General features: G+C 38.5%; 1 protein-coding gene across 2 annotated transcripts; it reads left to right on the top strand.

The window, feature by feature from the left end:
- The first annotated feature begins 736 nt into the window (after positions 1 to 736).
- mmaa (metabolism of cobalamin associated A) lies at positions 737 to 13185 on the top strand. 2 transcript variants are annotated; one of them, XM_084715144.1, is made up of 7 exons: positions 737 to 846; positions 2735 to 3161; positions 3962 to 4084; positions 4365 to 4535; positions 6469 to 6554; positions 8453 to 8602; positions 12504 to 13185. In XM_084715144.1, the coding sequence occupies exons 1-7, from the start codon at positions 793 to 795 to the stop codon at positions 12786 to 12788; spliced, it is 1296 nt and encodes a 431-aa protein (XP_084571270.1). In that variant the 5' UTR covers positions 737 to 792; the 3' UTR covers positions 12789 to 13185. The 2 variants fall into 2 exon arrangements, with proteins under 2 accessions (XP_084571270.1, XP_084571271.1); XM_084715145.1 differs by having other exon boundaries at positions 801 to 838.
- Positions 13186 to 15361: the final 2176 nt, after the last annotated feature.

Below are 15361 nucleotides of genomic sequence, written 5' to 3'. Positions count from 1 at the left end.
ACCTTTAATAGATCATTCGATAATGAATGCTAATTCACAGTTACTTCATACATTAATTGTAATTGCCACCTCATTGCATGTTGAATTTATTTATTTATTTATTTTTTAAACTTCAACTTTATGTATGGGTCTAATGTATGTTACATATATTATTTCTATTTCAGTATATCTATAGTGTATTATAGTATTTTATTTATATTGTACATTATATAGTTATTCTATATGTATATATCCTATTAGCTGTAGGGTAGACACTTGCGAACCTTGAGACCTCAAAAAAGGGGGGACTTGATACCAAAGCAGGATATCTGAAGGTCTACTCCAAGAAAAGTTTAGTTTTATCGACTTTTCTTAATTCTGGTAACTTTTGAGGAATGAAAAGTACAGTACGAAATTTTTGGCAAACAGATGCCTGCGAGTGACTTAAATTATTAAAATTAAATATTTTACAAATGCTTTTCTAAGAGTATATTAATTTGGATGCTCTTAGAAAGATATCTATCTATCTATCTATCTATCTATCTATCTATCTATCTATCTATCATGTGTGATGTGAAAATTAACCTCTGCTGCCACCTGCTGGTTAAAGTTGTCTATTGTCATCATTCGATTAAAAGACTCATAACGTCTCACGCATATTTTTTTATTGATAAAAGGCTTTTAAAATTAATTTTCTAAATAGCTTATTTTACAGAATTTAAATATATATTTTTTTTATTTTAGAAATTAGTTAATCGCCGGAAGTGTTGTTGGGGGCGTCGTTATACGTCAACGGAAACAGGAAGAGGATGAATGAAACAGCCGACGATCTGTAACCTGTATCACGTCCATGCAGCTGGTACGGAGGTCAGCTTGAATGTTCATTTTAAACGTTATGGACAGCCTGTATAAAGTGCTTGTTTGCTGTGTTGCCGATAACTCTTTTAACACTCACAGGACGGGCAAATGTCGCGTTTATGTGACGGTAGCCTCTCGTGAAATGAGGGATAACCATTAAAACGGCAAACAGTTTTGTAACAGTTGTGCCAAGAGTTCGTAAGATATTTAGCCATGGCAGCGCTAGCAATAACTCCTTACACACATGCAGCTTGTCTACCTCATAACATAAAATGTTCAGGAACATTTCTTGCATGGGGTCATGTGTTAATGTGTTTACCACCTCAACACCGGGTAACATTTCACTGGGAAAATGTCTGTATGGTTGTATTGTACATAGACGTTTCTTCACAGTAGCCATTTTGACTTGAAGTAACACAGGTGTTACTAATTATGCCAATTAAGGTTCTGTTACACCCAGGTCAAACAGAGTTAGGGTGCTGTAATTGTGTATGCAGGCAAACTGGAAAGACTGCTATACTAAATGGAACGGGACCTGAATTAGTGTCATTGATAACTAATATTTCTGTGTTTAGGAGTGCAAAATAAACTGGGCTTGACAGTGAATGAGCAGCCATGTATTGCAGGAAATGGCACTTTGGGGTGTTGATGTAGCTAATGAAAAATATCCTACCATACCTCCACTTGCCTGTCACAAATCTTACATCACTCTTTTAAAGATAAAATTTGGCATTTTCTGTGTATTGATGGCAAATGTAATCAATTAATGCAATATACTCTGCAGTGTGTGCTATATTTACCAGAAAATTGTGTTCTCCTGCTGAAAATACTTTCTTTTTACTTTTCTGTGTACTACAGCTGCCCTTACAAAGTATAAATTGGGCCATACTGCTTCAGCATCTTCAACATTGTGCCTTGGACTTTGACCCTCTTGCTCATACACCAATCACAAGAGTGTGGGTCAGAATAGCCAGAAAAGCATGCTGGCACATGTACAGCAAAATCCTACCAGATGCAGTACGACATCCTGGTATTTTTGGAATACTGAATTTGACATATTCTGTATTGGGACACATCAAATCTGTTTCTGGTATACTAAATAGTATGGTAGTATGTCTATTGAAACACACAGTCTGTTGTCCTTTGTGCATCCAGTCACATTGATGGAGGCTATTTCAACTTGGATTTTGAGTCTCTACCTCTGGGTAGCCAGGGGATGTGCTACATGAGGATTTTTGTCACTGAATGCTATGTTTTGACTAACAAAGTAATACCTTAGGCTGCTTAGGGTGGTCCACATGACAAGTACCAAATTTGAACTAAAACTAGATTTACATGATCACCGCCATCTGCTGGACTGTTCCTTGCCCCATCTGTTCTAACACTGCCATGGCATGTGTGCAAAGGCACAAGACTGAAATGTTCCTGAAAAGCTGCATGTGTGAATAGTGAAAATCACCTGCGGTGCCTCAGGGTTATTCCAGTAATTTACTGTAAACTATGTATGACAACTTTGTAAGGTTTCCAAAAGTATAGACATTTCAATACTTTAATACGTTAATTATCATATCGAAAATACCAAAGCTATAAGAAAAAATATCTAAGTGCTCATTCAGGACCTCAGTTCAGTCTTTATTGTTTTCCCTGAAATGTGTCTTGCAGGAGGGCAGTATTAAATGACCTGTGAATGATTTGTATCAGCACTGTGTGGAGGATGTGAATTTAAAAGAAAACGGAAAAAAAACAAAAACAAAACATCTATTTTGTGTGCGTAGGACTATTTCTTTTTGCCTTTTTATTGAAAGAGGTATTAAGTATTGTTTTTTTAATTAGTATTGTAATTTCTGGGATCGTGACTACTCTATTTAATTGTTTTTCATCCTATTTCTCCTCCCAGATACCACACATTGACCATAAAATGAGAGGATTTGGATTCTGCCTCCTCCGCCATATCTCCTCCCTTCACTCTGTACCACTCCATTTAGTCACCAGAACATGCTGCCTCCACCGAGGGGCCTTCACTGGTTCCCACATCTGCTACCAGAGCACAGTCCTGGGTCACAACTGCCCCCGCAAGAGATGTGTGAGCACAGCCCTTGGGCAGCACATACAGGACCTGAGTGGGCCTGAGCAAAGACTGTTAAATAAACTGTATGAAGGCCTGATTGGAGGACAACGGGCGTCTCTGGCTGAGTCCATCACTCTGGTGGAGACCCAGCATCCGAGGAAAAAAGAGCTAGCCCAGGTGCTCCTGCAGAGGGTGCTGGCCTACAGGAAGGAGCAGGAAAGTCGTAATGGAGGGAAGCCAGTGGCCTTCAGAGTAGGTGTGTGGTCTGTTTGTGTGGTTAGTTTTTTTGTATTTACCCGCACAATCTAATGCAACCCAATGCGTCAGATCTGCATCAAGTTCTTACTGAAATGTGTTTATTTCATTGTATGTAGGACTAATTGCATGAGTGAAATGTAGTCTTTATAAAAAAAAAAGCTGTCATTCTGCTGTGGATTGTTTTTGAAGGAAACTTTTTTTTAATTGAGACTATATTTCATCCATGCAATGAGCACTTAAGCAAGGTGAAATAAGCACATGACACCTCACTTATCCAAGAGACACCTGTATGTGTTTACCACAAAGACTCAGCAGCATTTCTACTTTATTGTCTTTGCGTTTCAAATATTCTTCCAACCTTTGTATGTAGTTATGGTGGTAAAAATAAAAAACACCTTTCAGTCCAGTGCAGTCCAATTCATCACCATTGCAAACTACAACCTCAGTATTAAACACAGTTAAATTAATATCTCTCTAACAGTGTTAAGTAAAACTGAACTTTATGATTTTGGTAAATGCAGAATTTATAGCAGTTGTATTGGATCGTGTTAGTCTTTGTCATTGTGCCATTGAAATTCTGAACAAAACATTGCACCACAGTTTCTTGATTAATCCAAAATTGACCTTATATGTAAAAGTGACCTCATTTAAACTGTTGGGGTTTAAATAAAACATGCACACGGAACAGAATTTCAAACTTGATGGTTGGATGGTTGTATTTAAGTCTGTTTATAATAAGAGAGAAATCATTTCGTGGTACCATTTGTTGCTGATTTGAGCACTTTTTTGGCTTTGCAGGTCTGTCCGGTCCTCCAGGAGCAGGGAAGTCGTCCTTCATTGAGGTAGTGGGGAAGATGTTGACAGCACGTGGACATAAAGTGTCAGTGCTGGCTGTTGACCCGTCTTCCTGCACTACAGGAGGTAGCATCTGATACACAGATCATCATATGATTCTGATGAAGAGTTGTTACTGGGTGTTTGACAGTATGCAATAGATTTATGTGGAAAATTGTAATTTGATGAGTAAAGATGTTTAATTTTTCAGGTTCAGTGATTGCAGTGTTTGTGCATGTTTTGATGTATTAACTATAACATCAGTAGACTCAACAGCAGCGCTGTTAGACTGATGTTGTAAACTTCATGCTTTGATGATCCCACAGTTAACATCATGTTACAAAATGACTCATCTCTGTTTTTGCAGGGTCTCTGTTGGGTGATAAGACTCGTATGACTGAACTCTCCAGGGACATGAATGCTTTCATCAGACCATCTCCAGCCTCAGGAACACTCGGTGGAGTCACCAGAACAACTAATGAGGCCATTGTTCTCTGTGAGGGCGCCGGATATGACATTGTCCTTGTAGAGACTGTAGGTAAGACACTGTGATGTCAAAGTGAATTCTCACTCTAGTTATAATGCTGCATCTTTTTTCCATACATTTCTTTGAAGTCATGATATTGTTTTTCACCTTGTTAGAAAATGCCATAAAAAAACAACCCAAATTATTTTAATTTTGGTGATATTTTCTTTTCCTTCACCCTTCCATCATATTAATCCTGGCATTTTCTTTAAAAAAAACCCCTGAAAAGTGGTGGTTTAGTACAGTGCACATTTCCTTGATGTTCATCAAAAACGCTGTATATTGATAAAAAATGTTTCCATACCAGTGTCAGAATAACGCAATACCTTTTATGTGTTATAACAAAATAAGGCAAACCTCACAAACTCATCAGTTTTAGTTCAGTGTGACTCTGTTTTTTGTTGCATTTTATATCTCAGGTCTCATCACTGGTAACATTTACACCCGCACTGCCGGCTGATGTGCTTGGCTTGGTGTCACACAAGCATTGATCTCGCATAGCCAGACCGATCTACTCGGTGCCTACATAAGCAGCCAAGCGTGGTGCCTCCCTTTGCATACATGTGTATCCCATGTGTTGCCAGATGCTTCCTCTCTTTACACACAACTGTTTTTATACATTTTTTTGTGTGACCCACCTAGTGTTAGTTCTTTGGGTGTGCATTCATATAAAACAAAAGGGAAGAAATATACAAAAGCATAAAAACTGCACAGGTGAGATGGAATAAAAACACAGGGCTTGTAAAATGAACCCACTTAAAATTAAAGACAGCTACACTGCCACAATTTTACAAACTCACAGAAGTATAAAATGTAATTAAACGAAAGGAGAGAATACAATTTCCACAAAAAATATGAGCAAAAAGAAAAAATAACATTGATGACAATACCTAATATAAACAATGTCTTTTGACTGCATTTGTACAGTATTATCAGACCTCATTTACACAGTACAATACTCCTTCAAAAAAAGTTACTTATGATTTTAAAAAAAGATCCGAAATGAGGAGTAACTACAGAGTGAAGCGGTAAAACTGTTCCATATAACTGGACCTCTGTGCCCAACTGAAAACTGGCTGAGGTTAGTTCTGTAAAGCCGACTATGTAGAAAATCAACAGATCTGTTAAGATAACCGTATATCTGAGACCTTGTTGCAAAGAAACTTTGAAAGGAAGTGGGAAGTAAATGATTAAGAAATTGAAACAAAACCACCTACCTGAAATAAGTTAATGTCCAAAACTGTTGAAATCCTTTCGTGTGAATTTCAGCCACACTTTAGACTGTTGAGCCTGGCATGAGCTCAGCATTTTACCAATGGGTGCTGCAACCCAGTGGCCAGGGGCATGTAAACTGAGTGTTGCAGTAATATTAACTAGGCACGTTTGGTGATGTGTCTAAAACGTCCTCAACAGAGGACAGCTATTTCAATAGACAGCTCAGACGTGTGGCACCGAAAAGAGGCACCGCAGTATGCGTTGTGATTCTGTCCAGTTGGTACTGTACACGTAAGAACTGGTGCCATGTTTGGACCGGGTTTTGCACCCAACCATAGGAAATATCTGATCAAAGAATTTCAAGACATTCAGGGTAACAATCTCAGTGAGTATTCATTTTAACTTGTAGTACTTTTTGCTACTTGGAGCTCTGTGCACCATTCAGTCAAGGTTTAACAAGTACCTCATACAACCTTTCTTCAAATAATCTGAACCATCCCTATGAGGTGAATTACTTCTATTTTTCTGTTCTTCATACATGGTACTGTACAATCAAATAAACTTGCAAACTGCAGGATGCACAACATTCAACTTGATTGCTCTTTTTTGTGGATGTAGGTTTAGACTGAGAATTTTCAGTTCATCATTGATTTATGCTGCTGTAAGAGTCAGCATCATATTTTGTCATGCTGCTCAGTTCTGACTGCTGAATTTGCCTTTTTGTTGTCAGGTGTGGGCCAGTCAGAGTTTGCAGTGGCTGACATGGTTGACATGTTTGTGCTGCTGATTCCACCAGCAGGGGGCGATGAACTTCAGGTCAGTGAAAAACACCAGCTACAGCAACAAGCCAATCAGTACCAGATGTCATTTTAACTGTTCAGAAGAAATAAAATACTAGATGCACTGGATTGAATAATGCTCAAGTCTAATCTGGCAGGTTCTAAAATTGGTTGTGATAGTTGTTTTAAAAGTTTGCCCAGTATTATTTTTTGCAGCTTTACAGTTGTTGTCTTTAGAGTGTCCAGTAATTTTGTACCTTGTAAATTCTGTTATCAGGATGCAGTACATTATACAAAACCTAAACCCCAAAATTTGTCTACTTCTGCACATACATGGTCTGAGTTAAAAGTTTTTAGTAATAGTAAATTAGATGATCTGATCTACATTTTCAATAACCTTCCTGAATTAATACATTTACAAATATACATTAAGCAGAAACAGACTTTTATTTCAGCATTTTTTGTAAAGATAAGTATGTTGGCTATAGGCTAATCAAGTTATTAATTAGCGACATTAATCACTTAATTACCCTAACTCATTAGAATTAATATGGCAATTATTATGGTATATCAAGCAGCTCAAGAAACATTTGTTGTAATTATTGTAATTATGTCTTAAACACATTGCCACAGGAACATAAAAAATAATCAAACTAATATAACCACTAAACATATGTTAATCAGACAAATACAATATTCCCAACAGCACAGACAATTTAACTTGTTAAAAATATATCCTGAGTGCCACAAAACTATGTGTAATATAGACACATGTCACATAATATGACTACTTCAGCCCGGAGTGTCCAGCTGGATACAAAGACCTGAACTGAAACTACATTTCAGCAGCTGAGAGGCGCTTTTAGAGTAACTGTCACAAATAACTTAGTGTAATTTTATTTTTAACTCCTATTCTTCTGTTACTGCACAGCATTTTACTTCTTTAAACTGCATGGAATTTTACTATGTTATCTGTTGTCTTTTTACGTCCATTTTATGTTCTTTTATGTACTGTGTCACACCTGTGTATGTGCCATGCACCAATGAAAGACAAGTTTCCATTATTGGCTGCATTAGGGCTGCACCCTGAAAGTCCAATCATCAGTTGGGGACCCTTCAGGCCCCTGAAGTCGAACAGTCATCTTTTTTTCCCTTTTTCAGTTTGTGTGCATTACAGTAACATGATACAACAGCTAGAGGCTTACAAAAATGCACAGGGTTAACATTAGGAATTTTAAAGAAGGGGAATTATAAAAATCCATATGATGACATGTGCTGGTAAAACAAGTGGTTGATAAACAGCATGGCAGAATCTCTAAATCACCACAAAACTAAATGTGATGGAAGCAAGCAGAGAAGGGTGATAGAGATGAAGAGCAGCTGATGCACTGTGAGCCACTGCAGCGAGTCAGCTGTGCTGCACGCCCCGCATTACATTTTATACCCGAACTCTGAGCAGCAGGACACACACGTTTGCTATCTCTAACTTTGTGGAAATCTGATATTTTAACTTCACAGACGATGAAGAAAGGCAACAAACATGCTCATATAGGCTGATTTTGGAGTGTAGTGTTTCGCTGAACTGAAAAAAAGGAATAAATTGTCAAAGCTTTGTATTGAACAGCCAAATCCAATTCGACTGACAAAATTCTGAGTTGGGAACAGCACTAGCCCGCATTAATGGACAATAAAGGTTTGAGTTTTAAGTTCAACTGTTTTCCATGTTTTGGATCAGTCAAAATCTGACATGAGCGAGGGATGGATAGAAAGCAACAATATCAGATTAATCAGAAGTAAACTGGCAGGCAGCCACAGCTCCATCCATCACTCTGAACACAGATCCCTCTGCAGATTAGGTGTCTAGACATCAGATTTATTTACAGTGTTTGGAGAAGTTAATGACCCCCCCAACTTAATGCCAAAATCTCTGTCCAGGGTATCAAGAGGGGCATCATTGAGCGGGCTGACTTGGTGGTGGTGACGAAGTCGGATGGAGACCTGGTGGTGCCAGCCAGGAGGATCCAGACTGAATACACCAGCGCACTCAAGCTGCTCAGGAGACAGTCCAAGTCCTGGAACCCAAAGGTGTGTGTGTATAAGAGAATGTGTGTGTCTGTAGGTAGGTAGTGTAGGGAGCGAGACAGGGAGCCAACAACAGAAAAATAAAAAAGGAGAAGTGACAAGTGTTCAACATTTGACCCACTGGGCAGCCGCAGCAGAAGTAGCACTGCTCTGTGGACCCAACAAGCCGTCCCACTGAGAGGTCAGCTGACCCATGAGAAGGGAGGGAGGGAGGGAGAGGAGGATGGCGACAATAATGATGATGATGATGATGATGGTGGTAGTGGTGGTGGTGGTGGTGATGATGTCATAGCATCATGCTTTCAGTACTGCAGTGTCTCACTCCTCCCTGCATGTCCCAGCTCACCCGCCTGCGTTCCTGGCCTTGTCCCTTTGTTTTCCCAGCCCAATGCAGCATCTGCCCACTGGGCAAGCTGCCAGGAAACACCCCCACCTCCCACTCCTCCCAACCCCCCCAACACCCCCACTCCCTGCTGCTCTGAATACTCTGCTGCTGTGTCATGCATTTCGCTGATTAGAAGCCTGCACACTCGACATAAAAGCTTGATAGGCTGCTCTTCATAGTCTCCTCCTTGTATGCATCTGTACCTTTGCTGTCTTGCCCTCTTTTGTGTCTGTCTGTTTGGCCTACAGCACCATAATGTATGATTTAGTCTCTCTGTGTCTTTTGTCTTCATCAGTCTGCCTTTTGTTGTCTACCTCACTCAGCATGAAAAAACATCAAACATGACTGACATGATGCTGCAACTAACAATTATGTTACTCCGTTGATCTTTTTTTATTTTATTTTATCTTTTGTCTTTTTCTTTGGAACTTCCTTCCTTACATTTTCTAACCCTACTTTTCAAAAGTGCTATAAATATAAAATACTTATTTGTAATCTCAGTTTGAGCTTGGAGACTCTGCATGGAGTTAAAACGCTTTTTGAGAGGTGTTTAAGAAGGCAGAAAGGCCTTTACAAAAATGCTATTGAGTTGGATTAAGGGTAGGGCTGCGCAGATTTACTGACCGAAATATCTGAATTGGCCGATGTTTGCCTTGTTGGTTGCCATCAGCCTATCGCCAAATAAGTTCACATTCGCTGGTGGCAGTGGTGGATGTTTATCTGTTGTGTCACATCAGTTTTGTGCTCACTTAATGTTGTGTTTCTAAGAAGAAACCACCAGCTGGACATGGCTCTGGCATAAGAGGGCAATGGGTGCCATGTTCATGTTCAGCATAAAACCAAATGTATTTGCATTGATAGACACCAATTAATGTTTTTTTTTAATAATTCTCAGCTACCCTATGAAAATAATTAGCAAACATGCCATGCGATTAATCTCACAAAGTTTGATTTCCTGTTTTTGCATCAGACTCAAATCAAATCCTTGTGAAATGATTAACTTAATGATGTAATTAGAGGATTCATAATTGGCTGTTGATCACAGGCCTCCAATATTTATCAGGCTTGTCACATTCAACTTTGCCGATTGCCAGTTGATGTCAAATTATCTCCAAATGATACATGTAATTTCATTACACTTTGCAGTCTGGAGATTGTTGAGTATTTGTGGGGTTTACTTGACATCTACACTGAGGTCTTCTCCTGTCTCCTCCTCCTCCTCCAAACTCATTTTTCCCATTTTTATTCTTAAGTGTGTAATGAAGTGATTAAAAACAGATGGTTAACTTTTATATAAGTAGTTTCATGGGTCCTAAATGCATATCTGAGTACATACCCTGACTCTTTTTGTATTCGTAAATCAAATCTGAGGTATTTTCACTTCTGTGTCTGCTTTGAATCTGAACGTTACCCTGAATTTCATCATGTGCTCTTGAATCTGTAGCAAGCTCTGACAAGAGACGTGCAGTCACTCGTACTAAACACATAAGTGACATTTATCCTCAGGTTACTTGTGTGAACAAGGTGTTATGGGGAGGCAAATACTCGCACTGTTTGTAAAGTGACATGACAGCTTCTTACAGGATGGCAGTGCATCACAAAAAAGCATCTTAAACCTAGAAAAAAGTTCTCTTTCATTGTTAAAAACAAAGCTTAATGCACCTTTAAATGATGTGTTTGTTAAAAGATCCCTCATGGTTTTGTTTTGCAATGTAGAAAAATAATGATTATAAAATAATCTTTAATTATTTTTGGCTTGTTGCTGAAACGAAGACCCAGAGAGTTCAAACTCCAGCAACACTTCAAGAAAATACAACTTTATTGTCAAACCAATGCATTTCGGCTTGTGGCCTTCATCAGAGTCATCATGAAACACATTACAAACAACATTTAAATTGAGTAGGTGTGTGTGATTCGAAAAAAACAAAAACAAAAAAAACAGTATACCATTGGCCATGTGACCATATTCAAGTGCTATATTTGCTGATATGTATTAGGATGCGTATGATTGGTTGTGTGTGGCATTTTTTTTGCCCTTTTGAATTTTTTTCTGCTTCATACCTACACAGTTTAAATGTTGTTTGTAATGTGTTTCATGGTGACCCTGATGAGGGCCTCAAGCCAAAACCGTTGGGCTAACAATGCAGTTGTTCTATATGTTACAAGTGTTGATGGAGTTTGGACTTCTTTAGTCTCTTCTCCCATCTTTATGCTCCTTTTGAAATATGTGTTGTTGTATCAGAAACCCCTACTCTGAAAATAAGACATACGCAGGACTTTTTACTGTTTACTTATACACAGTGCACATTAATCAACACAGACAAATTCAAAATGAATGTAAATGTGACGGGGTTAGTTTAAGAGTTAAGTCCCAACACAACTTAAAACTGACAAATACTTTTAAAAAACACTACAAAGTGAAATCACAATAAATATAAGAACAAAACCTTTGTTCTGACGTTTTTAAACAAACTACTACCAAATGAGAATAAAAACAATTTTAAGTTAATCTACATAAAATTCATATCATTCAGAAGTACATATTAGGCATTTTTGCCGTTATAGAACGAATCATAGTGTTTGTTTACAGTAAGTGCTAGGTAGAACGTTCCTGCATCATGTATATACAAGTTATTTTCAGTGGCATGTTGATGTTTTGTTTTTTCATGATGTTATTTCAAAGTTTATACATCTCATTCATCTACACTGCATGTTCTGCTTTCACTAACATCAGGTTGGAGACCTAATTCACCTGTTCAGCGCAGGACTAAAGAAAATGACAGCTTGAGTTTTCCCAGAATCAGAAGACTGTATATCTGTAAATGTTGCAGTTATGTCTAAAAATGACAACAAAAATCAACAAATTTGCTGATTCTATATCGCTCCACATTTCAAATTAACTACCAGTTGTCTTCCTGGTAGTCAGTGTTGTTTTTAGTGATGATGTTACAGGGATTCAGTCTAATGGATTGAATCAGCTTATAGTACAGAGACGAACAGGAAATAAGGGGAGAATGAGAATGGTTTGACATCGTACAAGTTTCCTCGGTTGTAATCAAACTTGGGGACACTGTAGTTATATGCTATTTGCTCCAACCACTGGGCTGCCAAGCCAAGTTTAACCATATTTTATGTTAAATCTGTATACCGTGGATTTCATTAGTAGATTGTGCCAAAGATTTTCTGCTCTGACAGAAAAGGCTGATTGTCTAATTTTGCTGAGTGAGACAGTGCAGTTGTCTCTGGCAACTGGCTTTGTTTTCCTGGAGTTTGACAAAGTGGCTTAAAGGAAGATACGCTATTACATACACAATCTTAAATATGAGACACATCGTTTATATCTTTCCATCCTGAATAAGTTATGGAAGGCAGTTTGCTGTACATTTGGTGACATCCTCAGGCTGAACAGCCAAGTGGTCCAGACTAACTCCTGGTGTTGGGAGAAAAAAAACAAAACAAAAAGACACTTTAAATTTACACATGCATCCTGCACCCCTCCCCCACAAACTCCCTCCTCAGGTGGTGCGTGCCTCCTCACACACCAGTGAGGGCATCCCGGAGGTCTGGGCCAAGATGGAGTCATTCCGGGACGCCATGTTAGCCAGCGGTGAGTTGCAGGGCCGACGGAGGGCACAGCAAAAGGTCTGGATGTGGAGCTTGATCCAGGAGAACGTCCTCCTGCATTTCCAGAATCACCCCAGTGTCAGAGATGCTCTTCCCCACCTCGAGGAGAGGGTCACCACAGGAGCCATCTCCCCAGGCCTGGCTGCTGACCTGCTTCTCAAAGCCTTCTCATCATCATAGTATCAGTGGGACTGCACTGCTGGAGAAGGATGGATGCCTCATGGCTCATCAGGGCCACTCTGTGCCAATGAAAGCCAGGGCAGGGCGAGAATATGTCACCTTGACTCTCTGTCTGCACAAAAAGAAGCAGTCTTGCACTTTTTACACTTGATTTGAAATTTGAAACACCTAAGATAGAAGTCACCCCTCCACAGAAACTTCAGTTTCTGCATGCTTTAATCCAAACCAGGAGAGAGCTGATAGTGATGACAACTGTCACTTCTTGCCCACAGCTGCAAGACACATCTATATATGGAACGTTGGACAGCAAAATGAACTGTTTTAGTTGTGTTGAAAAGTTTGTGAGATATGAAATATTCTGCTGCCAACAGCCTGGTTTTGTAAAGCAGATAGAGGGATATTGCTCAAAAAAACAACTGGTGATGGACTTGATCTGTTCGTCCAATTGCCCAACCGAGTAAGCGTGTACGGTCTGCTGCAAACCTTTTCAAGTAACACTTTGTGGTTTGAGGGATAATGTCTCTTTCCAGAAATCATGATCCAGTTACTCACGATAATCCACAGACCTTGTTGTGAGCAGTTTCATGTAGGAGGAACTATTTTCTTTTCCCATCCGACAACTGTATCACTGTGTAGAACGAAGCAGGGTCAGGCTCTTTGACAGCACTGGATGTCAACAATAATGGCGTCTTCCTCAGCTGAGCTGTAGCCTCCATCTATGAATATAGTTTCTACAACTGCCCACAACAGGGTCTGTGGTTATGATTTCTTGAAAGAGACATTTCTGTTGAGTTTTTCAAATGCATTTTTTTGCAGACATCTCTTTGGCAGCTCCCACCCAAAAATATCTAGATGGATAAATAGTATTGCAGATGAGAGGGAAAAAAATGTTTTTGATTTTTGGGTGAACTGTTCCTTTAATAACAAACACAAATTTACCTTGGAAAACCAGCTGGTGTTTCAATATATGATTTATTCATAAGATTTGTTTCTGAGTTGAATATTATAATAAAAGAATGGTGTGAATCTTAAATGGATAAGTGAATAACATTAAATCTGTCAGTACAGCTGGCCAAGCTTTTCTCTCTCTTTGTGTTTGCTCATGATATGAAGAAAGGGGGAATGATTAATGCTACCTCTACGAATATTAGTCCTGAGATTTGTCAGAGATGTAATGAAATTTTTTACTGCACTCTGGAGCCAGAAATGTCAGTGTTAGGTATCCCCTGAACGAGTCAGCTGCACAGTTGCTTCTAATTCAGTCAAAACACACTTTAATATTTTCAGAATTACCTTCATAATGCAGTGCACTCCTGGACACCACCAGAGAACTACAGACAAAGAGAAGTCACACTCTCATAACTGCGCTGCAGCTACTTTATTAACTTAAACAGACTTGCTGTTTTATTCAGGGTAGACTTCTGTGTCACTGACACTTGCGTGTATAATCCAAAGGGTTTCTCTTATGTATCCCAGCCTCTTGCTCTAAATGTCATTGCATGCTAGGGCTGCAGCTAACTAGTATTTTACTATTAATCTGTCTAATATATAAAGTTCAACAAAAAAAAGTAAAATAACTGAAAAATACCCCTCATAGTTCTCAAGACGACACCTGAAAATTGCTTGTTTTTGTCTGACCAGCAGTCCAATAAGCCAGAAATATTCAGCAAAATAGAGAAAACTAGCAAATTGTTGGCATTTTTGCACGATAATTGACTTAAATGATGGCTGGATAATTGATTATTGAACATGTTTTTTCAGGAGTTATGGTCATGCTATTCTCTTTTCATGTTTTTTGATGTTCTTCCAGTGAGCCAGCAACTTACCAATCGTCAGGGGACAGAATAGGTAATAAGTACAATATAATGGAAGCCACTACAATGGCCACAAAATCGTACCTTTTATGAAGCACATAATCAATTTTGAAAGCAATTGTCAGAAGTGTTGAGTCAACTCTGTCATAATTTTATGATGCAATCTTTTGGTGTTTTTGTCCTGGACTGCATAATACGTTTTTTTTTTTTTCCTGTATGACATTTTGAAAATCTAATTAAAAAGTACCTTGACAAAGAATAAAGAAGACAGTAATAGAAAAATTCATGCATCAAATAGAGTACAAATAGTATAGTACAGGTATATAAACTAATTCAATTTGTTTAATTCAAGCTGGTTAAAAGATACAGTTCACCTCATAATAAAATTACTTTTTCCTGTTACCTGTAGGGTTATTTAGCCATGTAGATTGTGTTGGTGTGAGTTGTTGAGTTTTGAAGATATCAGCTGTACAGGTGTCTGCTTTCTCACAAATTTAGTGAAGCTTTATGGCACCCAGCTAATTTCAAAATACATTTTGAAAAACTCAACATGTATTTTTGATTGTGGGGTGAAGTGTCCCTTTTAAAATCAGTGTAAATTTTTATTTAGGCGTTTTAAAAAAGAAAATACTGAGAGAAAATTATTCACACGATGGAGAACTGAGGGTAGAGCTTTTTCTGTTGGTCTAATTATGCACCCTTGTACATATGGGCTTAATATGTTGAAAATCTAAAACTAACTTGTGTTCCAGTCATACA

The sequence above is a fragment of the Lutjanus erythropterus genome, chromosome 3, assembly GCF_056507025.1.
Source record: "Lutjanus erythropterus isolate fLutEry1 chromosome 3, fLutEry1.hap2, whole genome shotgun sequence".
Taxonomy (NCBI): domain Eukaryota; kingdom Metazoa; phylum Chordata; class Actinopteri; order Lutjaniformes; family Lutjanidae; genus Lutjanus; species Lutjanus erythropterus.
The sequence above is the reverse complement of the archived record's forward strand: the minus strand, read 5'-3'. Positions and strand labels throughout refer to the sequence as shown.